The 24819-nt window shown below is 37.2% G+C and overlaps 1 protein-coding gene across 5 annotated transcripts in view; it reads right to left on the bottom strand.

Moving 5' to 3' along the window:
• TFDP1 (transcription factor Dp-1) overlaps positions 1-24819 on the bottom strand; it is a 37074-nt gene that overhangs the window by 6352 nt on the left and 5903 nt on the right. For 4 of the 5 annotated variants that reach the window (XM_005487996.4, XM_005487995.4, XM_005487994.4 and 1 more), the window contains exons 3-7: positions 16633-16699; positions 6163-6269; positions 3142-3263; positions 1571-1736; positions 1231-1377 (exon numbers count right to left, since the gene is read on the bottom strand). In XM_005487996.4, the coding sequence (XP_005488053.1) occupies positions 1231-1377; positions 1571-1736; positions 3142-3263; positions 6163-6269; positions 16633-16699 (609 nt within the window). The remainder of the gene's footprint in view (positions 1-1230; positions 1378-1570; positions 1737-3141; positions 3264-6162; positions 6270-16632; positions 16700-24819) is intronic. The other variant, XM_005487997.4, reaches the window with a different exon arrangement.

The following is a 24819-nucleotide window of genomic DNA, read 5'->3' on the forward strand; positions in this document are numbered from 1 at the left end:
TCTGCAAAATCCATCAGCTCACTATACTGTGACAGCCAAAAATTTGAATAATTAGGCAAGAAACAGAGTAGCAAACAGGAATTATCACTACATTACTCTATGAAGCAGAATGTTTACATCTTGAATTCTGTAGGTCTGATGGTTCTATGACAAGACAAGTATATGAAAGAGCAATCAGGATCATCAGTGATACAGAACAGATTTTACACAAGAGAATAATGAATAAATTAGGACTGTACTGAAAGGAGAATGAAATAATGGGGAAGAACATGAGAGAGATCCCTATAAAACAATGAACAGGATGGAGAAAGCGAATAAGGAATGACCAGTTCATCATCACTTCCAATTAAAAAAAATATTCAGCAGATATCAACATATCAAGATGTTCAAAACCAAACAAAAGATATGTCATAAGAAGCTTCTCATGCACCTGAAACTCACTGCCACAAAAGTAACTAAAAAAAAAAAAAAGAAAAATCAATTATCTATATCAAACAAAAATTAGAACCATTCCTTTGTAGATAAAGCACTCAAACACTTTTGTTCCACTTTCCCCCTAACTTTGGCACCTTCTCACTGACATTTTTTGTCCTGTTGAAGGAGTTTAGACTCATTAAGAATAAATACAACGTTTCATTCCATTCATATGAAGTGAATTTACTCCAGGAAACCTCAGTAACTTTATTATCCTGCAAATCTGAGGCCAGTAAAAAACTCCTGTCAGAATTTACGAATCTCTTTCAGTATAAAGCATTTCACTTCCTCCCCATGACATGCAATAAGAAAGTCTGACATACTTAAGAGAATTGTCACCAAATGTAAGACCTGCAGCATGGAGATGCCTATATGTGCTGACCTGCATGCAACATCTATCATCACAGATCTACTGTCTGTTTGGCATCTGGAGAAAACAAATCTTCCCAACTCCCGAGTACCACTGTTGCAATGTTGGAAATACACATTAAGTTTTTACTACCTTCCACTCAGAACCACTTCACATATACTTTTAAAAGCTGTATTTTTGACATAGAAGAATTAAACACAGACATATTTGAACAATCTGGAAGTTGAAGAGTGTGTGTTCAGTATATTAAAAATAAAGTAAAAAGAGTCCAAAGGGGACCATGTTGCTACCTCAGAAGATTATAGGCACACATTGTATCAGAACATATTAAAGCTGTAAACAGTTACTCAAACACAAAGCCATTGTGAAGTTCCACATGCACATACCTCCAAATTCTGACATTCCTGAGCCGAGTTAGTAGGTAGACCAATCCATTTGATTTCCTTTTTCTCCTTAGAGATAATGTTCATGGCCATAAGGACATTTAAGGCATCATAGACACGTCGTCTAATATTCTTCTGGTCATAAGCCTGCTGTAGACACAGTGCATTAATCAAAAATATACCTGTGTCAAAAATATTTGAAAATAAACATATTACAGCAAATGGGTAAACTCAGTTAATATCTGAACTGTTTCATTTAGCAGTAGGAAAAACAGAAAAAATCTCAAGAGAAATTTCTCTTCCCCCATTCAGTTCACATGTAATTGACTTCCCATATACTTACTGATTCATTTGGTGAAATGTGATTATCAGTGGTAGTGAATTCTGCAACCAACTCGTCTGCCACCTCATTGTATGAGGTGGTTCCTTTTCTCTGTACCTTCTCACAAACCTTCATAGAGAAATGACGTAAACCCTTGCCATTCTTCTCGCCTTTTTTGTTCCGCTTCCTAAATATATGTATAATATATATTTTAAGAAGATTTCAACTTTGGAATATTTGATGTCTCTTTTTCAAATACAGGCACACTGCTGTCAAAAACCCAAGCCTTCCCTTTTCTTCCATTTCTTATCCCTTACCAACCTTCTCTCCTACATTTTTCCCCCTACATTTTACAATATTTATAAACAATTATAGTATCTTGATGCTGAAACACAATAGAAATTTATTATTTTGGCAACTTTTCTAGCTTCAGTAGAATCACAAAATCATAGAATAGTTTGGGTTGGAAGCAGTCTTTAAAGGCTATCTAGTCCAACCCCCTTGCACTGAGCCAGGGTATCTTCAGCTCAGTGAGGCTGCCAAAGCTCTATCCAACCTGGCCAGAATTCTTTCCAGTAGCAGACAATAAATTAACAACAGGGATATTACTTGAAGAAGTCAATAAATAAACTTTCCAAACTTCAAGACAAGAAGAGATAAGGGGATAAATACTAGAACATGAAAACTGAATCAGAGGAGAGAATTTTTTGTCCTTTTAAAAAATTTTTATTTTAAAGTAGCACATAAATTGAGCATTTTCTATGCAATGTGATACTGATACTGACTGAACAGACAAAGTCTGGTATTGGTTGAACTCACTAAACATTACACTATTACTAGAACACAGATTTGAAGTTATACAGTATATGAAATTGCTATTAGGACTTCAAAGTTACAAGATACAAGCAGTATAACAAAGTTTTCTGCTTTGTGAAGTTTTTAAATAAAAATATCCTTGTAACCAGAGAGAAAATACAAGTATCAACAAAATTAGTTTCAGCAAGGGGAAGTCTCAGTTCTTACATCTCATTTCACTGTATAATTCCAAAGCAGAAATCTATTTATGTGTAACAGGCCAATAATAAATTTAGTCTTAAAGCAACTACATTTAACAAGATGCCCTTAAAAACAAGTTTGCGTGAAAAAACACGTCAAAAGAATGCATGCATTGTATTTAATACTTTTTCTCAAAAAGGACTACATTCTTATTTCAAGTGGCACTCTGGGATATCCTTGTTCAATCAGAAATACACCATATTTTTCTGAAAATACAGCAGCATAAGAGAAATCACAAAATCAAGTCAGACAAATTCCTGTGTCCTTTTAGGAGCTAAATTCTCTAAAAGTTAGTAATGTCAGAATATCTACCAGAGCTTACAGAAAATATTCTGCATTCTTTTACAAGAAATGAAGAGGCACTCATGGTGTGAGTACTCCCTATTTTAGTACAGCAGACTTCAGTGGTGAAGTGCTCTTGATGAAAAGGAAAAGACTTTTGCACACTGCTAGCCTGAGGAGTACATACACTATCACAACACTTAAAACAAAAGTTCCAACACTTTTTTATCCTTTCTAGCTTTCATTTTGCTCACCCAGCAGACCAAGGTGAAGAATCTCCAGTCTGGTTCTGTGATGCAAAATGTGTGTTAGGTGTGTGTGGACTTCCCACCAGGATGGTGTTCTGTGCTGAAGGTCTCTGAGGTGTACCGATAACCTACAGTGAAGGAAAATCATGTGGAAAATGGTAAGAATTCCAAGACATTTGTAAGTGACACAATTGAAATGATGCATTATCCAAACACTAGTACTTTACATACTTCTCTTAGATGCATCTAATTTATACACACATAAAAAACTGACTACAGCTAATATAGTTAGTGCACACCCCAAGAGTTATGGGAATTTATATTTTACCCTCCTTCAATCAGGTTTTCTTGCTTGGTGGATTTCTTAACACTGTTCAGCACTAACTTAGACATGATCAAAACACACACACACACTCTCTCCCTCCAAGGAAAATGGGGGGAAAAGGGAGGGAAAAAACCCCTACCCTACCAAATGATGTATAAGGATGCTGCAGTAAATTACAGTTAAAATATGAATGTAAGAAAATCTGAAAATCAGTAAAACCAGAGAGAAAATGCAGAGCTTTAGCAAGAACCCTCTCTCCTGGTGTCAGCCTCTATCACTAAAGTCAAAACTTAGACACGAGAAAGAATAAGGGTGAACTTTTTTCATCACTGCAGTGAGTGACATCAAATTAGGCAAACCCATTTCACTGCAAACATGTTGAGAGCACACACTTGGCTAAGCACAGTCTTCCAGCCTCCATGTGAATTGTCCTGAAGATGTGGTAATTTCACCATAAGTAATAATAACATACATCAGCACATAGAACTGTGCCCTCCTATCTCTGAAACTAGCTAAACAAAACACCCACTTTTGCGGGTGATGATTTTATCTCTGAATTGTTTAAAATGTAACTTTCTAGAAAATATGGATTTAGGGGGAAAAAATATATCCTATAGATTCTCTTTTGTAGAAAGATATACCTACTTTTTTGGGGTACATTGACCTCCCAGTGGAGACAGCTGGCTGCATCCCTGACATCAGGTAAATGAAAAAACATCAACCAAGCCTAAACCCATAACCATCCACAAGCTTGCCATATTTTCCTGCAGATACATTCTGTCTGAGCAGCAAAACTTAATTTTTCTTCCTCAAGCCATCTTCAACAGTTAAGTCTCAACAAGAGTAAAATACAAAAACTGAAAATGAAACATTTCATGTGTGAAAGTTACATAGATGGTGCCTAAGGTAGTCTAGTGACTGTAGGATTTCAGCTATCTCGAAGGACAAACAGCTGTATTTTTTCCTAAATATTCTCTTTATATTATGCCACATCTCTGAGCAGTTAATGTATAAATTTGTTATATCACAGAATGACAGAAAGACTAGGTTGGAAGAGACCTTTAAGATCCTCAAGTCCAACCCATGGCCTAAACACCTTAACTAAACCATGGCACCAACTGCCACATCCAGTCTTTTTTTGAACACATCCAGGGATGGTGACTCCACCACCTCCCCAGGCAGGCCATTCCAACATTTTATCACTCTTTCTGTGAAAAACTTCTTCCTAATATCCAAACTGTATTTCCCTGATGCAGCTTGAGACTGCGTCCCATATCCACTTCTGACAGCCAGAATATCTTAGGTACACCTTTTCAGGAGCATTGTACCATACTTGCAATGTTTCTGTCTCTTATGTAAAGCCAAATCTCCTCTACTGCTTTCCATAAAGAAAACTTAGGATTGTAGGAAATGGCATGAGGGTGGGGAATGCTGGCACAGGACACAGGTAAACCTGCTCACTCTATCCCCATGAAAAAAGTACTATCAGCTCTGATACCAAGTGTCTGGCTCATCAAATGTCTCCAAAGAGTGAAAACCACCCATGTGCTATTCAAGTAAATAGATTACATGGGGACCTGAAGAAAGCTGTAAACTGGTTTCTATTTCCTAGATGAATTGCCAGAAGACTGCAAGAGATGATTTAACACCTTGCTTGCAGAAAGTCCCACTCTCCAATTCCCAGCCTTTCTAATTCCACAAGCAGCCCCACCACTGTACCTCTAGAATTTGTATCACTCTGCAATAAGATATAATCCAAACCAGAACAGGGGCAGGGTTGAGGAGGAAAATAATTACAGCTGGAGAAAAAACCCTGCAGCAAACCCTGAACCTCTACTGCACTCAGAACAGTCCTGAAATATTCAATTCTAGAAAGGAAGAAATGAAGTGTGCACAAATTCACAGGTTCATTTCTAGAGTGGGACAGAGAAGTCTGATTAACATCCCCTCTACATTCAAAATCTACTCCACTGCTTTCATATGAAGAAGAACCCCAAATACAAGACACTCTAGTTCAGATGTTGACATGTTACAGTTGCTTTCCAGAAGATTGAGACTAATTCTACTCAGATCACTGATTCTAATTTTGATTACTGAAAGAATTACTATAACCTATGCATTATCTATTGCATTATTATAAGATTCCTTAGAACATCTAATTTCATATATCTCACACAAAGTTTAAAATAAGTATTTCAGCCAAACAATATTTAAATTAAGAACTAAAATCTAGTTATGCTTTCAATTTTATTCCACCTAGCTCAAATTTCCGCAAAAACATGTTTATGGACTTCATTTACATTTCCCTATGCCAGATTTCAGAGCAGAATCTGAAAGAGACATTGATTTTAAATGGCAAGACTAACAAAACGAAAAGCCACCTGAACAGTGAGGTAACTTCACGTTCATTTGTGAGTCACCTTTGAACTTCTTTACACAATACATTTTTTTTTTTAACCTAAGTCTACTAAAATTAGAAACAAACTTAGATTATCTGCCCATCATGAGTGATACATACTACCAGGTTACTTCAGATTTGCTGTATATGTAAACAATAGGATAAGCAATAAAAACAAACAACTAACCAAATAATCAAAATACATAAACAAAAAGCTTAAAACAAACAAAAAAACCCCAATAACAAAAAAAACCCCACATCCCACAAACAAAGAAACCAAAAAAACCCCACAAAGTGTCCTTACCACTTGTTGTGCAATGTTGACATTAGACTGTCCAAATGTTTTTGGCAGGAGCTGTTTTCCAATTGTATTTACTGTAGAAGGATGAACAGCCAATAGAGAAACAACCCCTAAAACAAATACAAGCAGAGAGCTTCAGGTCAGCACATTGTAGTATTTTAGCAAATAGTCTCATCTATACTACCAATGCATATTAATGGAAACTAGCCATGAAACATGTAGTCTCAATATAAATGTAGCATTTACACATTTGAAGCATAAAAAGAAATTAAAATTCACAGTATGTTCTCTCAAACTTTCTTCTATGAAACCTTACAGGTCACTGCTTTAATATGAGTACGTTTTAATTCCTTGTATTCCAATTTTTCTCTTAAAGCAGAGTAATAGAGACAATCATCATTTAACAATAAACATAATCCTCTCTTTTTCTACCCTTACACTTTGTGGCTATTGAAATAATTTTCAGTACCACCTGACAAACATGCCTAATGCCACAGCATATGGCATAGCCTTCAGAAACATGTTGATCTACAGGAGATAAAATTTAGCTGGAACAGGCCTTTCCAAGAGAACATTCCCAACTTTCATCTAAGTCTCCCCCCTACAGCTGAAGGCAGTGAATTAAAGAACAAACAACCCCAAGAATCCATTATTTCAGAAAAATACATGCAACTCAGCAGCCTGACCCTGGAGGAAAGGTTGTTCTCTCTCCCTGTTCATAACCTGTACACAATCAGCACTGGTAGGTAAAGCAAGTCTTAAGCCATGTAAAAGATAACTCAACTACAAAAATAATAACCCAGGTATCTGCTAGCAGACTGATGTTCCACAATATAGTTGAGAGGAAAGAGTCCCAAAACCACCTATTCAAAACAAACAAAAAACTCCCCAACCAACCACAAAACGGAGCAAAGAAAAAAGCAACAAAGATTGACTACAGTAAGAAAATTATGAACCAACCAGTCTTAAAATACTGGAGACTTTTTTTGTCAAATCAATTGTCAAGGGGTTGTCAGGTTTAGCAGCTGTTTCTCTGAGATGACTTTTGAAGATGCCAATGGGGTCAGAAGGACTTGGTACAACTCTCATTCCTCTCTTTTCTTTGACTGTCCAATACAGAAGCAATATTATGTATATATATATATATATATAATTATATATAATTATATATATATAATTTTATATATATATATATATATATATGTATATATATATGTATATATATATGTATATATATATGTATATATATATATGTATATATATATATATATATGTATATATATATATGTATATATATATATATATATATATATATATATATATATATGTATATAATGAGCATTTTTACAAGAGTTGTATCAGGAGGGTTGTAACTGGTCCTTAAGCATCCCTCTTTACACATTCAGGAAGTCTACAGGAAATCTGACGACAATTCAAATCTTCTTTAAGCCCATGCTTTCCAGAAGGCTGATATTTCCCAGCTGCTATTATTACACCATGTCAAAGTGATAGCTTCACGTAAGAATTTACTCTCAGTGATCAATCTATTCCCAAACAGGATGCAGCAGCATGTCCTTTTTCCATTACTAACCAGCTTCCCAGTGCTCTTTCAGAAAGTCAGCAGCTACCCAGTTTGTAATGTCTGTCATACCTTCCTGTCCCTCCAAGTACACGCATCACTATCATGACTGGAATTTGTTTGTTCTTCCTCTCTGTGGAATACAATAAATCAATATAAACTACCCTGCCTAGCAGTGCTTGTGTAGCTTCTTCTCAGCTTCCTGGAGGTTTTTTTTTTTAACTTCTCCTCACTGCTTTAAAAAATTCTGTGCAATCTGAAGACTGTATTTCCAGTATAAAAGACTGCTTTCCAAGGTTAAGACATCCCAACTATTTGATATCTCAGAATCACAGAATAGTCTGAGTTGGAAGGGACTCACAAGGATCATCAATTCCAATAATCGAGTGAATGGCCTGTACAGGAATCAAACCCCCAAGCCTGGCATTATGAGCACCATGCTTTAACCAACCCTCCCTTACCTCTCATGGTCATTGTTGCCCATGCTTTCTAGTTCTCCTGCCCTTTCTTTTGCAGATCCAGGCATCCATCCACTACCAAGGAATGCAGTATGCTATTTATAGCTCATTTACTATTTTATTCCCTGTTCCTTTCCACGTAATTCTCAAAATTCCCCACCGAACACTGATACCACATTTCCATTAATACAACCTATGATGACTTCAAGACCTTTCTTCAGTGCTAATAGCTCACTTGAGATACCCATTGTACCAAGTTCAGTTTTCACCAATTATTAACCCATGGGAGGATCATCCCATTCTATCACACCTTAGCTTAACAGGCTGATTAAGGACCTTGATAATCAATTTTTTTTTATTATTTTTAAGAAATTCAAGGACATAATTCTGATTAGATAATCCTTATCCACATGGTTGTTGACTCTTTCAAAGCATGACTTTGAAAAGAAGTAACTGCAGACCCTGCCTTTTCCCCTCCCTCTAGAAAAGCCCTGTTGAAGGCCACTCTCACATCTGTCCACACATATATTGCTTCTCTGTTAGGTGCTCTGGGCTGCCACAGAAGTCTGACTTACTCATCTGCCATTACCTGAGCCCTTCACAAATCAGTGCAGGCTATGCTGCTCTCTTTCCTTCTGGTACTGTATCAATTATACACATACTGAGTTACAAGGATAGAAGCACCATTGCTAGCTCCTTTCAGATAGACAAAATAGACAATTTTCTATAATGAGTGCTACCCATTCACATTATGAGTTTTTTCCTACAACAGCTTCCAAATATTACTTCAGTAGGACAACTTCATAAAGAACAATACTCCCATAAGACCCTCTAATCTTCACATTCAGTCAAGAGACTTAATTATTCTGGTATGTTTTAAAATAAAATAATTCTTTATGTTATCATGTTGTTCATTAAAAAATGTTACGCAATCAACAAAGACAAAAATGTTGTGCCAGTGTCAGTCAAGACAAGAGCAGAGGCTGGGGTCAGTGGTTAGGAGCAGATGCTCAGGAAAGCATCAGGGGCCTGGGCAGGCCATAAGCTCTGTGTGACCCAGAGGTGCTCCCCTATGCTCACAAAGACTTAACCACATCCTGGGCTGCATTTGGAAGTATATAAGGATAAGTGATTATTCCTTTTCTTTCAGCACTCCTTACACTGTCCCTGGATGACTCTGCTCATTTTTAGGCCCAAGGTGCAAGAGAGGCACTGGCAAACAGGAGAGAGTGCAGCAGGAAGACAGCAGTGTGCCATGGGTATTGGAATATATCCCTGAATGCACTCAGGGAGCCTGGTGCATTCAGCCTCTGGAAGAGGTTAAAGTGGAGCAAGGGGTGTTATATGCAGAAATCACTGCCTTCAGCTGTTAAAGGGAAGTATAGAGATGACACAGGACACAGCAAAAGGAGAAGAGTGAACAGTCACAAGTTGTTACATGGCAAATTCCAGCCAGGAAAATTGCCAAAGGCAGTGCACAGCAACAGGCTGCATAGGAGATTCCTGGGTAATACACAGCAAAATTCAAGAACTGAAGGCTCTGTGCATAAAAGCTGATCCTGCTTTGAAGGTAAGGTTTAATAGATGGCTTCCAGCCTCCTGTTACTAATAATTTTATTTTCTGAACAGAAATAGCTACCTTGCAACTAAAACATCCATGGGAAGGAAAGAGCACACACTATGTTTCTTTGAATTTTTAAATTACACTAACATTTCCTGTAGTGCTGTGCAAGAGTTAATTTGTGCTACTCAGCCAACCTGGCTCTAATCAGAAACTACAAGGTTCATCTTTCTGTACAGCACAAACTGACTGGCAAGGAAACATAAATGTAAGTGAAAGAATAGTAACACAAGCACCACTGTTCAAAGAAAAGTCAACTTATAAAAGCTATCACGAGTATAACTGCTCAATTATACAGACAACAACACTTTTAAGAGGATATTTTCAATGTCTCTGTCCAAGTGCATTCTATTTTCTCATTTGCCTCACATGCAAACATTTTAGTCATATTCATCTGCATTTTCAAAGGCTCATAATATGTGGGAGGTTTTTGTTTGTTAAATACAAGCAGAAGTAATTTTGTCAACTTAGATTTGCAAGTGACTGACAGCTCAGTTTCTCAAACAAATCTTGCTACTAATTCTTTAATTACTGTTACTCAGGAATCACTGCAATCCCTATAATCCTCTATTTTGTAGACAACATACAGTGTACATAACAGCATGTAAAAATTAAAACCACAAGTTTGTGAACAATTTTACTGGCATCAACTCTTCTTCCTTTTCAAAACAAATTATTAATACTGCTAGTACTGACATATCTTTTTTTCCCCCTTGAAGACTTTGAGAACCACAGGAAAATGCCATTTAGAGCAGAAAAAAAACCAATGTATATAGAAGGATATAACTACTACTACTACTTATATTCTCAGTGTCACAAATGTTTGGAAAACTACTTTTAGTAACTTATAAGCAATCATTAAACCTAAAGGGAAGTAGAACTTCATCAGTATGATGTTCCAGAATACCTCCAAATACAAGATAATGATGCAGGTGGAATCACGGAGTAATAGCATAAAAAAATTGCAGATGAAAAGAAGCAGCACTCTAACAAACCTGTTATTATCTGTCTACAAACAAGGAAGTGCTCTCTTTGGTCACTGGTTAACTCAACCTTCCCTGGCATATAAAAAAAACCCAAAGAGTTTTACCAAAAAGAAGAAATCCTTTGCAGAATTTGACAGTTTAAAGGACAGGTGATGCAGTTAATTAAGAACATTTAAAAAATCCTAAAATGACACAGAAAAAAGACACAGTATCAAAGAAATGAGTGCCCTCTGCAGACAGTGAGGTGGATCTCCTAAAAAGGTGACTGCTCCAGTTCTTGAAACAGTAGTGGCTTTGAATTTGGTGTTCAGGATAGAGAGGATGGGCTGAAGTACTCCTTGCCACAGGAGCAGAAATCCCACTCATTCTAGATACTCTACATTTTCTTACATAATTCACCTTTATGTTTTCTTTACTTGAGAAAAAGAGAGCAGTCAACAGAAAAGCAACTCAGTTCCCTTGTAATGCAGTCTCTAACAAACTAAGTTCTGTCATACAATAGACATGACAATATCCTGAGAGCTGATTCCCCACGTCACTCCTGTGACACTGCAGTTGCTAACATCTCTGTCAGGAACACCATAAATATTTCATGTTATTTTATTAGTTAGTTATATGCTAATTTTCAGAAAATACAGAATTCTTTTTAAGGGTCTCTGTGTGAGAACACAGAAATTATTGTCTCCAGTTGTGTGCCAAGCCAAGTAAAAGCACCTCTACTTACTGAACAAGCCATTCCATCGTGTTACACAGCAATTCTGCACTTTTGTACTGAAATCCATGTTTCCCAGTGTGTAGTACTCACTCACAACTCAGACTCCTACATGATTCTTACGATCTTTACATATGACTAGTAATAATTCAGCTATTACAAACCAGTTTTTCCAAGTCTGTATTGAAATAAACTGGGGTCTACTTTTAGACTTTCCAAAATTCCATTTCTACTTCCAGAAATAGTTTTATTTCCTTTGCTTGACTTTAGACAGCATTAATTGGATTTACCTCAGCTGCAGTAATATAGATTTTATAACCAATTTCAAGCATCTGTTTGCTGAAGCATAATTCATGGGGTTCTGAAATTGATCTCTTGTTCTATTCCAAAGGAACAATTGCAGTCACTGTTAAAAATCAAGGAGTATGAATTTTCAAGTAAAAGTAACAATAACATTACTCTGCAAGTTTCTTAGCATAGAAATAAAAAGAACAAAACAATCTTATAGTCAGGCAGTGTTGAAATAAGAGTCTAAACACACCTTAAAATGTTACATGTTTGACTTTGACTTTTTCAAATCTGAAATGTAAATATAATTAGGCTATAAACTGTGAACGCTTTTTTTAAAGTGTAAGCAGTGAAAGGAGCTAGAGACATACCTTACAAGCATTTTCTGGTTACATACCAATAATGCCACCTACTGGCATAAGAGAAGATCCAACTTTTCTTCCTGAGTAACTTTTAAACTAAGAGCTTTAATTTCCAAGTGTCTAAAATTCATTGCCAAATAACCAATAGAAAACACAAACTCATAAGGAAGTTTTACTAGGTCAGCCCCTATTAAAAATTCTTTCTATCCTTCCAAACCATATGTATTTGCTAACTCTCAAAATTAATTAGCCAGTTGGAAACCACCTTCCTGGTTACCAAGGAAAACAAACCTTTCACAGTAATACTGTTTTTTCAGGGCTATATGAAGTGTTACACTCCAGTAATAGAAATGCACAGGGGTATTAGAAAACACGGGCAAATTTACAGGCAACTTCTTCTGGAGTTTGCACAAGCACTGCAGGAAACACAAGCTGCCATCTCATTTCTACCACAAACAGGCTGATACCTCTTACTTCACACTAGAGATGGTGTCTACATTTTTAGAGCATTTTCTAGAAAGGTATTTTATGTGCATGACTAATTTATTCAAAATTGCATCCATCACTTATTATAAACAAACTTTTGTGGGGTTGTTCGGGGTTTTGGGGCTTGTCGTGTTTTTGTTTGGGGTTTTTTATACACTGTTTTCTCCTCTAAAAACAAATAAAGTCTGTCTCTGCTTTAAAACACAAATCCTAATCTGGAGTTCATGGCTGAGACCAGTCTTCCTGAGATCAGTCTCTCCATGAGATACTGGAAGCATGTCCCCGTTTGCTAAAGCAAAAAGGTTTTCTACACTGGTATCCTGTTTCTGTCAGCAGGCATCAATGAACAGTCAGGAATGAGTGTATGGATAAGACTTGCATGCAGAGATTATTCTGTAGCATACCCTCTCTATCTGATTCCAAATCTTTAGGACTTTTTGAGCAAGAGGTTGTTCAGCATAACTGTTCAGCAAGATGGTGATGTTCCCTCTTTATTATTCATCTAAGAAACAACAGCAACATAACCCTACCACCAAAACTCAAGTCTGAAAAGAACTTATCCAGCATAATCTGTATGCCAGTACAGATTAAAAATTCACAGCAGCTCATTCACAGCCCATTTTGAAAGCATTGCAACAAATCTGCTCAGGCTGTGAGAACTTTTGCATCATAACTGGTTTTGACCAGAAGAGCCAATCTTCGCTTATCTCTCCTACTTGAGTCATATACCTTATAGTCACATACCACTCAGTCACGTCCCTTATAGACTGCTGACCACAATGTTATAGAACTGTCTCACCAACAATATTCTGCTCTTTCTCTTTAACCCTGTTTTTGCAAGCACGTCCTTATGACCCAGCACACAAGTAATTTTTTGTCCTCTACCATCCCCCTAAAACCTTTATTCCTCTGACAGCTGAACTCCTCCTCCTTTCACATCTGGCTGGCAACAAGCAGAAACTGAAGCAAGTAAAAGATGGCTTGTTGGATTTTCTTCTCAATTCACTGAGTTTCAAAGTTGGACTTTTCCAAAACTATTATGGAATGCACCCTCTGGTATTACTAATCCAATGACTTTGAGAGCTGTAGGAGCAATAAGAAGAATGAACTTCAAAAGTAGCCAGGCTCCTGCATTCTCCCTCAAGAGCCTGCCCCATTACTGTTGTCAAGGGCAGAAGATTGGGCTAAACAAACCCCTCATCTGACACAGTAGGGAGATTCAACCCCACAACCAATATCAATCATGCAATGTACTCTCGATCTCTTCTTGTGATTGACTTGCAACTTCCAGAAAAGAAATAGAAAGAAAAATAAAAAATTTCTTTCCTTGAAAGAAATACAAATCCAAAGGAGAAGATGAAGAAAAAAACAAAACAAAAACCCAAACAAACAAACAAAAATATCAAAAACACCTTTTAATGTTGACCACCAGATAAGAACGTAAAGATTTTTCCCCTAACCACCTTTAACTCCCCTTAAAAAGTATACCAGATACACTTCTGCTACCCTATGGAAAGCTTACTTCATGCTTGTTCTAGACTGAATCCTCTCCATCATGAAATTAAGAGAAATTTTGCACAGATTTTAAGAAATAGCAGAGGACAGCACTTTGTTGATATAATGGCATGCAGTGCAGACAGCTACTTTTAGAGAGAGCGATGTACTTTTGTGTGTAGTTGTCAACATCAACATTTAAAGACTGCACAAAACCCCCTAAAAATTATAAAAAGGTGGCAAAGGAAAAAAGCACTACTTTAGTGAATAAATCCTGATACATATCTGAGTACTTTAGTGACAAATAATTGCAAGTTTAAGCTCAAATTAAAACTACAGAGCCTGCACATGAAACACAGACAAGCTAGACAAGACCCACAAACTGATGAAGCTAAGAGAAATAGCTGTTTCTTCTCAATATTAAGAATTAGTAACTGTCTATTAACTTCACAGAACTCCCCTAAAAGCAATGAGCTGCAGAAATGGGCTGAGGACAGTTCAGTTTCCTGTGTTATACGTTGAGAGTTGAGACCTTGACTCTCAAACTGGACGAAGTGCAGGGCTATAATAAACTATTTAATAACATGAATTTATTTACAAAATTCTATAAGCAATAAAATGCCCTCCAATTTGAGCAGTTCTACTTGAAGATCTATATAATAATGGAAGAGTCATATTTCCAGTTCTTGCTGACTAGACTGCACTGTTATGACTAGATCTCCACTGACTGCAACAGGGTCTAGACGCCTATGTGGGAGTAAAATGTACCCTCCTAAAGTATGTGCCCTGCAAAAAATCACTGTTACTGCCCACAGGGTTAGGACACCCAGTACAGCTGCTAAGGATCAGGTACCTACTTGCACACTTGTCTAGCTCAGGGGGGTGTGACTGTGTTTACAGAAATACACCTCTGCCAGTTAATACCTGTCTTTACTGGACTCTTAGTGCCCCCTCCACCAAATGCAGAACAAGACAGATTAGTGGGATATCCCCATTCTGCAAAGCAATGTATATTTTAGACACGGAAATGTCCAAGACAGAGCCTAGGGAGATGCCAATAAAATACCTGCTGTACCTAGTGGTGGTGACAGAAGCTAAATGGTTTCCTGGAATGGTATACAAAATACTAGAGCAGTAATACTAAAGGGGTTCACCTGAACTGGACTACAGGTTAATCTGGGAGTACTGGAGTATTCCAACAATGCTTAAAAACCAGTAGATCAGTCAACAGTAATGTTTACAGACAGTAAGCAGATGACTGTGGTAATATAAATTTCACCTTACTTCATACAGCCTATCAAGGGACATCATCTGTCACACACAAGAATAAAGCAGACTGTTATTATTTGGAAGCAACAACAAAGGAAAATGGCCATTTCACCAAAATATATTGTGAGGTGCCTATGAACCAAACATGATGCTGCACAGAAAAATTACTGATCTCTCCATACAAAAATGACTGATACTTCACTTGAGAGTCACACACATTGTTTTAGTCACTTGTATTCAAGAAAGTTGATGAAAGCAATCAAACAGGCCCAAAGGATACAATAAGGAAAACAGAGGGGACAAAGAGCACATCTGATGAGCAGTCTGGGAAACAGTGGCTAGATGGCTGTCAAACTAGTAAAGACTGTTAAGATACTCAGTTGTTATTTATGAAGAGAAGGCAATGCTGAAGAAAATCATTAACCTGATAAACAATTGTCACCAGCAGAATGCATAAACTGACAAGAATATACTTTACTGGAATTGGATAAGAATTCTACAGTCTCACTTTGGCAGCAGCCCTCCTGTAAGAAAACATGAAATGCAGTCTTCAAAGGCAGCATGATCAGTTTACAGGAGGGGTTACATGACACAGCTGTGCAGAACTGCAGGGGCCTGGAACTCAGTGTCCCTTCTGGTTTTCCCCCCAGCCATGCTAACTGGGACACTGCACCTCCTAAGCTTAGGTACTCTCAGTTCTTTAGCTCACATATCAAATTCAAGTTCAAATTTGTATCTTGTGTTTTATTCAATTGCTTAATGGCATTACATTATCACACATGCACAGGCATTATCTGCAAGACCAAAACAGTTCTGTTCACAATACATTTTGAGATAAGCTTGCAGGAGAGTGGATGCATTATCATAAAAACTGTCATAACCCATTTTAAACTTCTACCTCCCTGCATTTTTTTTTTCATTTGCTAACACCCAGTGCCCCAAAGATGCTTCAGAACATCCTGTTCTTTATACTTCAACACAAGCTACACTAAGGAGATCACATGTAGGACAAACCACCACTGAAATGCACCTGTAGTTTTAAGACAAGCAAATCTACAGTTTGCTTAGTGATTATATGACTTGAGAAAAACTTTACAAAAGCTATGCTAAGAAAGCAGTTTAAAGCCAGTAAAATTATGAGAGCAGTTTAAAGCCAGTAAAATGCATGACAACTAAAAATCAAGAAATGGAGAATCTTACTAAGAATTGTGATCTTACCTTTTCCAGGACTTAGGTTTTGGTCTATAAACACCTTAAGCTCTCCATTGGCTTCAATTAGTCCAGCCTGTTAAAGAAAAAACTTTTATTAATTTTACAAACACAGATAGCCTTTTATTGGTAAAGATGAAAGGTATCTTACCAGTGGCCTCTACCACTCTCATTTTGTCACAAACCTCCACTATGTTTGGAGTGTAGTACTTGTCAAATTTTAGGGTCTTGATTTTATAAATGCCACATTCTTTAGAACAAGCAGAAAATAAGTGTTCACCAACTTTGCTATTTGTGTCCTGAGCTCTTACAGTGTGTATGCACTGTTTTAACAGACAACTGCAACTACTCCTTTCTCTCTGTAGATACTACTCACCTAATACACAAGGTAAAAACATTACAGCAAAAACAGCACAGGCAGTGGAGAGTGCCTGGGCCATTCTAATCAGGAAAAATATCATTAATAAGAAATATATTGAGCCTTTCAATTATTATTTTTTTAAAGACCAGAATACAAACCTCTGAAATTAAAAAAGCTATAGGGTGGCATAAGGCTTACAAAGCCATCACCATCCTTCACAGTAGTGATTACTTTCAAAATACTATTAATTGAATAGAGAACAGGATGCAGTAATTTCTTTGTACCTGCAGACAGAACAGTTCTGAAAAAAACCTTAATGAACACAGGACACACTGTTTCCATTTAGAAACAACAGCAAGGAAGTCAATACCTGTACTAAACCACAGTGTAGCACATGGAGTCCAGAGGCTGAAAAGTCCTGAGCTGCATTTTGTGCACTGCAGGTACACACAGGCTTCCTGACACCCCTGAGCAAGGATCAAGGGCTTTGCTGTCAGCCAAAGCAGCAAAACCTTCTCCATTACAAACAAGTCTACCTGAAGAGCCCGACTTGAGATCTGCCAGAAGTTTGGGAAAACAAGGAAGCCACTAGGTGATGCTGTGGAGCCACTGTTATCCAGGTATATCTGACCAAGGATTTCCTACCAAAGACGCAGAACTTTAAGAAACAGAAACTTTCTCTCCTCAGTGAATGGGGAGAGAAGACGATGGAGCAGAGGAAACAAGCTGGAATAAAGGCATAAAGAGCACTGGCCTGTAATGGCACGGCAGCAATGAGGACCTGGACACACAGAGAAACCGTAAGTGGGCAGAGTAGAAGGGATGGATGGAATGAAAAACCTGTGGCAGTTCTGTCCTCCATTCCCCCCTCCTAAAAAGTAACACAATAACATCGTTTTTGAGAGGCTGCCACAACTTCTCAGTTGCTTCAGAACACTGCCTGTCCTCCTTGCCCACAGCAGGGATTTCCAAGACCCACTTGAACAGAGGATGGTTTTCCCTCCCTGTTCCCAGGCACCAGAACTCTTTATAAGCCTCACTCTTTATCACACTCAACCACATAATTCAGAAAGGCAACAGACTACATCAGACACCTCCAAAGTAAAAGGTATACTCATCAACATGAGACCAAAATTGTGTACAGAGATGTTATTAGGGCTAATACGGCAGCATGACATTCCAGAACACTGGAACTCCATGGGAAAACATGAAGGAAATTTTTTGGCTAAGTGTTACCTTATGCTCCCATTCTATCTAAATTTCAAACCAGAAGTGTTAAACCACACAGGAAGTGCAGTCTCATTGTCATATTTTTTTCAATACAGTACTTAAGTTTGTATTCCACAGCACAAAGAGGCTTGTACTCAGGATACCTGCAAATTCTTCTTTCCATGAGAATAAATAATGATTATAAATGAGACTGGAAAAGCATTTAATATATTGTGGTTTTGATCAGAAAACCACCAAGAAAATGGCTATTTTAATCTGTAATGTCTTTCTTTTAAGCATATGAATTTAATAATTTTCAATTATTAAATCCATTCATTGGTTTAATATGCAAAGGCAAACATGCACCAAGTGCATGTCAGTTACAGTGATATTCCAAAACCAAATATTTAAGCTGTGATATACAGCAAATTCAAGTATTAATGCAAATCACTATTTCAGTAATTGAAATATTATGCAATTTAGTAATCAACTACTTATTGGTTCCTTCCATTTTCTATTTATTTCAATTTAGAATGTCTCCAGTAGAATCTTTTTGATTCATTTGAAGTAAATGAACCAACATCATAGTATCAAATAATCTCATAATCTTCAAGTCTTCTTCTTCATAATTAAAACATACAGTGAAAAAATATTACCCAAAACAATATGTAACTCCAAAAAACGTAATTTAATCTAGCATTACAAAGGTTCGGGTTAATGATACATGCCCTATACCATGCTTTTGTGAGACTGAAAGTACAAAAGTCACTGAAAAACTAGAGAACATTCAGGGAAAAACACCACACTTAATCAATAAAAGAAAACAATTTGGGAAAATTTAGAGAAAAGCAATCACTGGATAACAAGCAGGATCTCCTCAGGGACTGCAATACTAATGAGCAATACAGAGGTTACAGTTCCACCACCTTTCTACCACTGTCTTAGTAAAGGTTCACCTCTAGCAGTTAAAATGGCACATATTCAACTCCTTTGTAAGCACATACCCAGAAAGACCCCAGAAAGCTATTGGGAAAGAAAACATGAATCCCATAGCAAAACAGAGCCCCCAGCTGCTATTATTCATAGTGAAAACTCATTTCTAGTGAAAATTCTGTTATTCCAGCCCCAGTATGTTCTTCACACTTCTGAATATACTTTTAATTCTAAGGTGAGCAAAACTTATCCCTGGTTGAAGGGACAAGTTTTGGTCAAAGAAAACTGAAAAGCAAAACTTCCTTCCCATACAGAATTCTGGGGTCTCTGTTCTGAAATGGAAACACTAGACAAAACATCTCTCTGCATGCATTTTGACGACATTCTCCCTGTTTTTCAAGCCAGGTTATTTTGGAGGAAGCACCAGGATTACTCCCCTGGGAGCCCTGTAGCACAGCGCCCAAAAGAAAGAAAATAGAGGAAAACATGACTAGGGCTCACATTGCATATATTATAGCTGCAGATTCACAGTGAACCAAAAAAAAAAAGAAAAACCCAAAACACCACCAAAACGAACACCCTCCCCCCCCAAAAACACCCACCCAGGAAAAAGTACTGGATTTTCCCCAATGGAAAGGTAACTTTCTGTCAGGAAGAGTTTAGACATCAAGGAAATTCTATTTTCTGATGAGAAAATACACTTAGTTTTTAGGCCTTATCAAGCTACTTGTAACAAGATATTTGGATTTTTACTATTTTCCTATGCATTCTTTTTGTATTCCACAGTTTCTTCTTATCTTCTCATGATCCTCAATCTCAAAATGCATTACATCCTTTGATGGTGATCCTGGGGCTGCTTGAACTAATAATGCTCTTTACATCTGATTTTGGAGGCTTATTAAATGTATTCAGCTTCACAATTCAGCAAAGTTTTCCTCTTTGAAGACACATGCTGGCTATGTCTACTTCTCTACAGCTACAAAAAGAAACCCCTGAAATCCTAAGCAGGCAACAGATACAGATACAGCCTTCATCCTTCACACACTGCAACAAAACCAACGATGATTTTAAAAAATAGCTCTTGACATCCAACACAGCATCTAAGCTGTAATAACTTGGTATCTTCCCACAGAGCACCAGACAGGAGGGTGAAGCCCACCGGACAAATCAGTAGATCTGGTAATTTGCAGAAGCCGTGGTGGAGATCCCAACCATCACCAAGGTTTGCTCTCAGCTCATTGTTCAGAGCTCCCAGGAAAAAGAAATTAACTGAAGGGCTAAACATATAAAAAAATCAACTAAAGTTAGCTTTAGCCTGCAATGAGATCATCTGCAGTCCTAAGGACTGGGAAGTTTATTTCTGTTTTGTTTACAAGTGAAAACTGAAAAGCACTACAAGTGCCCTCAGCCTGAAAACCAGTAAACTGGGAACTATCTTTTTGTTGGGACTGAAGTTAAACTGAAACAAAATTTTCTGAAGATGCACAGATTTTCAGTCATTAAAAAATCCCTAAAGATTACAAGAGAACAATTAAGTATCTTACTAACAAGCTACTATTTGCAGTCTCTGAAGTTAAGCACTAGAAAATCAACATCCTTACAACAAAAGTATAATTTCTTCTACAATTTTCCAGGCTTGCAATTCAATTTGTTAATAAAAACTGGCATCAAATTATTCACTGAACCTTTAAACTAAACAGGAAAATATGCAAGGTGAATTTGGACTAAAGGACAAAGAACCTATAAAAGCAAGAAGTTTATCTGACAAAAACAAGACTGAACGAGTACATGTGCTATGTATATCAGATTTAACCCAAGAGGCACACTGCCCCACACTACTTCAAATAAGTATGGGGGAGAGAAGGGTGCTTTTGTGCCACAGAAATACCCCTTCTACCTTGCTCCTAAGTAATGGGCCCATTTTAAGAACACTACCTGAAAAAGTGGTGAAAGAAGAGCAAAAAGGGTAGAGATGCATGAAAATAGAGGCATGTGCTATAAGATTGATTCTCAGAACAGAAATTTTCAGTTGTTAACAGCAGATCAAACCCATAGAGCACAGAGGCACAGGAATGGGATTGACAAAGAGATACAGGTGCCAAAGATACACAAATGGTTAAAGAATGGGAGTAAGAATGGGACAGTCTGAAAATGAGACAATTTGGGGACTGGCTGGAAAGACACAGAAAATGAGCTAGAAAATCAGATGGAAGATGGCAGAATTAGGAGTTGAGGTAGAGAAACTGTGAGTCACTGAAAAAGTACAGGCAAAAATACTGATGAGAACCTAAGAGAGCTTTAATGGAACAATGAGATCAAATCCTGTGAGAAGCAGGGAAGAACATGGGAAGTGGGAAAATGAACACAACCTAAACTACAGCTGAAAGGGGAAATAAGCTGGAACTCGGACAGAGAAGTTCAAAATAAATTAGGAAAGAAGTAGAGACAGCAGAATCAGAAAATGGAGGAATTGTGAAAGAAAAGCATTTCCACCCAGAGCCTGTCAGGGCATTTGGTGCTGTTGGGTTGATGGTTGGACTTCTTGATCTTGGAGGTCTTTTCCAACCATTACAGTTCCACAATCCCATGACCAGGATGATGCCTCTGCTGTCTACAGGCATTTGCAAAGCCAATGCAAACAATCACCCATCTTGTGCAAAACTGCAACTAACTCCATCCATGATGATCCCCAGTCACTTTAAAGGCAACATGTCCAAAGGCTCCATGCCATGCCATTTTACCATGGGCTACTTTATTGACAATGCAGGGTTCCTTTTTTTGTTTGCCTTATTTCAATATCAGGAAGCAACAGAAAATAAGTAAAGTTACAAAGTGGAACTGGAATAAAGCTTATAATCAGAAATAAACAACCTTATTTTAAGACTGCTTAAACAACCTTTATTCTTTCATCCCTATCCATATGCAAATGTCATTTATAAGAAGATGATAATGAACTACTTTCCCCATTGGTTTCTCATCTCATGCAGGGACCAGAGCAAACGTGCTCTGGGAATTAAATATTATGCAACTACAAAAGATTATTATGAGACATCAATTTTATTTTTTTTTTACAAAAATTAAAGGGCAATCAAGATATTAAGTAGAGGAATATTGTAGAAAAGGGTAAAAAGTTCTTAAATTTAAAACATTTGGATTTCATTTTGAAAATGAAGCCAGTGAGAACTATTCTTTACTGTATAAATTGCATAAAAACATTTGAAGTTGGGCTACAGGAGTTTGATTGTTCAAAATTCTCAGATGTGTTGTTTTACTGTGTTTTAGTAGCCTTTTTCTGGAACAGAGATAATCACATCACATCCTCAGATCATGGCAGTATCTTCAAGATTAATGTGTCTGCCAACCACTCAGCAATGAGCTGCACCATAGAAATGAGCTTTCCAAAGAATATTTTCGAATTTTACCTTAACTATCAAGGCACAGCCAAAGCACTAAAACAAAGGTCTGGATACCACACAATTGTGAGGGCAAAAAGCTAAATACAGGTGAGAAGCTCAGTCAAACATTGTCGATACAGGCTCTGCTGATACTGCAAGTGAGCTGGACACTGAGCAGTACACAAAATGACACCCAAGGTCTCCTTTACTGCAGAATATGTCAAGACCATTAGCTTCTTGGCTTTTCTTTCTGACAAGAGCAACACATCCAAAATGCAGCAAAAATTAAATTAAGAACTCACTTAGAAGACCAGGCAAATGGTGATCCTGTCCAAGCAGCCACCAGCTCAAAAACACCTCAAGAGTGAAAAGTCACTCCATGGTGTTGGTGTTGCTTCTCAGTTATTCAATTGCTCAAGTGAACAACCCTTGCAAAATTTAAAGCTGATGTCCCCAGCACTAACCATGAAACTGTAAGAATGAAGCAGAATTGAATGTGAGACTCCTAGCGGTGAGTATGACATCAAAGCACTGCTTTTCCACTTTTACCACATAAATTAAAAAGAAAATAAAATCATCATTAGTATCCTCCTGGACTAAATGACCACATGTGGAGGTACCAGCAGCAGCCACTTCCACAACTACACCCTGCAAGGACTCTATTTTTGACCAAAAGAGCAGCCAAACCAAGATTTCAGAGCAGCTTCTCCATCAGTACCTGAACCACAGCCAAAATCAACAAATAACATTGCACAGGACCCTTCCAGAACCATTTGCCTCACCAACCTCCTTATCAGTGTATTACAAGGCTGGAGTGGTCCACGGTGCAACTTTCAACCAAATCTGTTCAATAATGCAATACTGGAACCCTCAGCAAATGTAATGTAACACAAGCCAGAAGCATTTCTGGGGAACATGGACCACTGTTCATCCTTAAAATCAAGTTGTCTTCTACCTGAGAACTGTTTCAATACAGACAACATTTAGCAAAGGTTGATCCATTCTTCTTCCCATTCCTAATTAGCCATAATAAATCTCCATTAATAGATAATCACTCAGTGAAATGCAAACCTTAAAACAACTGATTCCCAGCATAACTTAACTTCTAAAATCTGCATTTTTGTTGAGCCTGTTGCCATCATAGTGTAGTTATTAAGTAAAATACTGCAACATACCTATATAAAGCCACTACCATTAACTGGCACATACAATTAATAAAGTTTAACACTTAGAGGCTACAAGAAAATGCATTATTTAGATAAATAAATTGGCAAGGTGACAGGCAACTTCTGAGCTGCTATTTCTTGATTTTATAATACAAACCAACATAGGAAAACAACAGCTCTGACTGCTTGCCTGGAATGTATAAAAGAGAGCTTAAAGATCACTTTCCTTTTGCCTTCTTTGAAAAGGCAAATTAAAAAAATTAGCAACGTTCAAAATCCCAAACAGAGATGCCTTTTTAGATGACCTAATTTCGTAATATTATTTGATCACTAGTTTGCAAGCTTCTGGACATGTTAGAACTCACTAAAGGCAAACAGAAGTAGATCAAGCTACTGAACTAAAATGATATCAAAGAAGGTGCATGACCACTTGAGATTCCTCAAAGACTTAACTTCTCTAGTCCGCCTCAACGAAATTTCCAGTACATAACCTAAAAATAAACATAAAAGGAAAAATGCATGCTGGTATTTTAAGAAAAGTCTGAAAAATGTTCTGAAGACTTCTCAATACTTTCTAGGGATTGAAAGTGCATCATGTAAAAAAGGTCCAAAATAAAGTGGTTTTCCTACTTCCACTGGGTTCTTGTTTTCAATCCATCCCAAACTTAACTTTTTTAGACTTGCTCAAGATTGATGTAGAAACATCACATGGAAGTTACTAAAAAGTACAACTTCTGTGGTGTTCTGGCAAAAAATTAATACAAAAGCACAGATTTTGACTTTCCACAAAAACAGCAGCCCTAATAACCTAACTAGTAAAATTGTGTGAAGAAACCAGTTTGCTGTGGGTTTTTCTAAATAGTCTTTCAGCAAAATATTAGTAATACTGTGAAATAAATTCACTAGATTAAGCTACATATCTGAATGTATACTGAATAGTTAACTAAAGTAAACCACCAGCATTCATTCCCACATCTGTACATCTCTTAAACAGTAATGTCAGATCAGGTAATGAACTTTTTGCACTTTTTATGGTGTGTCCTCATATTTCCACATGTTCACAGGGCTTTCTTTGCAAAACTGGATATATCTGCCATATCTACTACTCAGTAAGATTCATGCAAGTACCATA

The sequence above is a fragment of the Zonotrichia albicollis genome, chromosome 2 (genome assembly GCF_047830755.1).
Source record: "Zonotrichia albicollis isolate bZonAlb1 chromosome 2, bZonAlb1.hap1, whole genome shotgun sequence".
Lineage (NCBI taxonomy): Eukaryota > Metazoa > Chordata > Aves > Passeriformes > Passerellidae > Zonotrichia > Zonotrichia albicollis.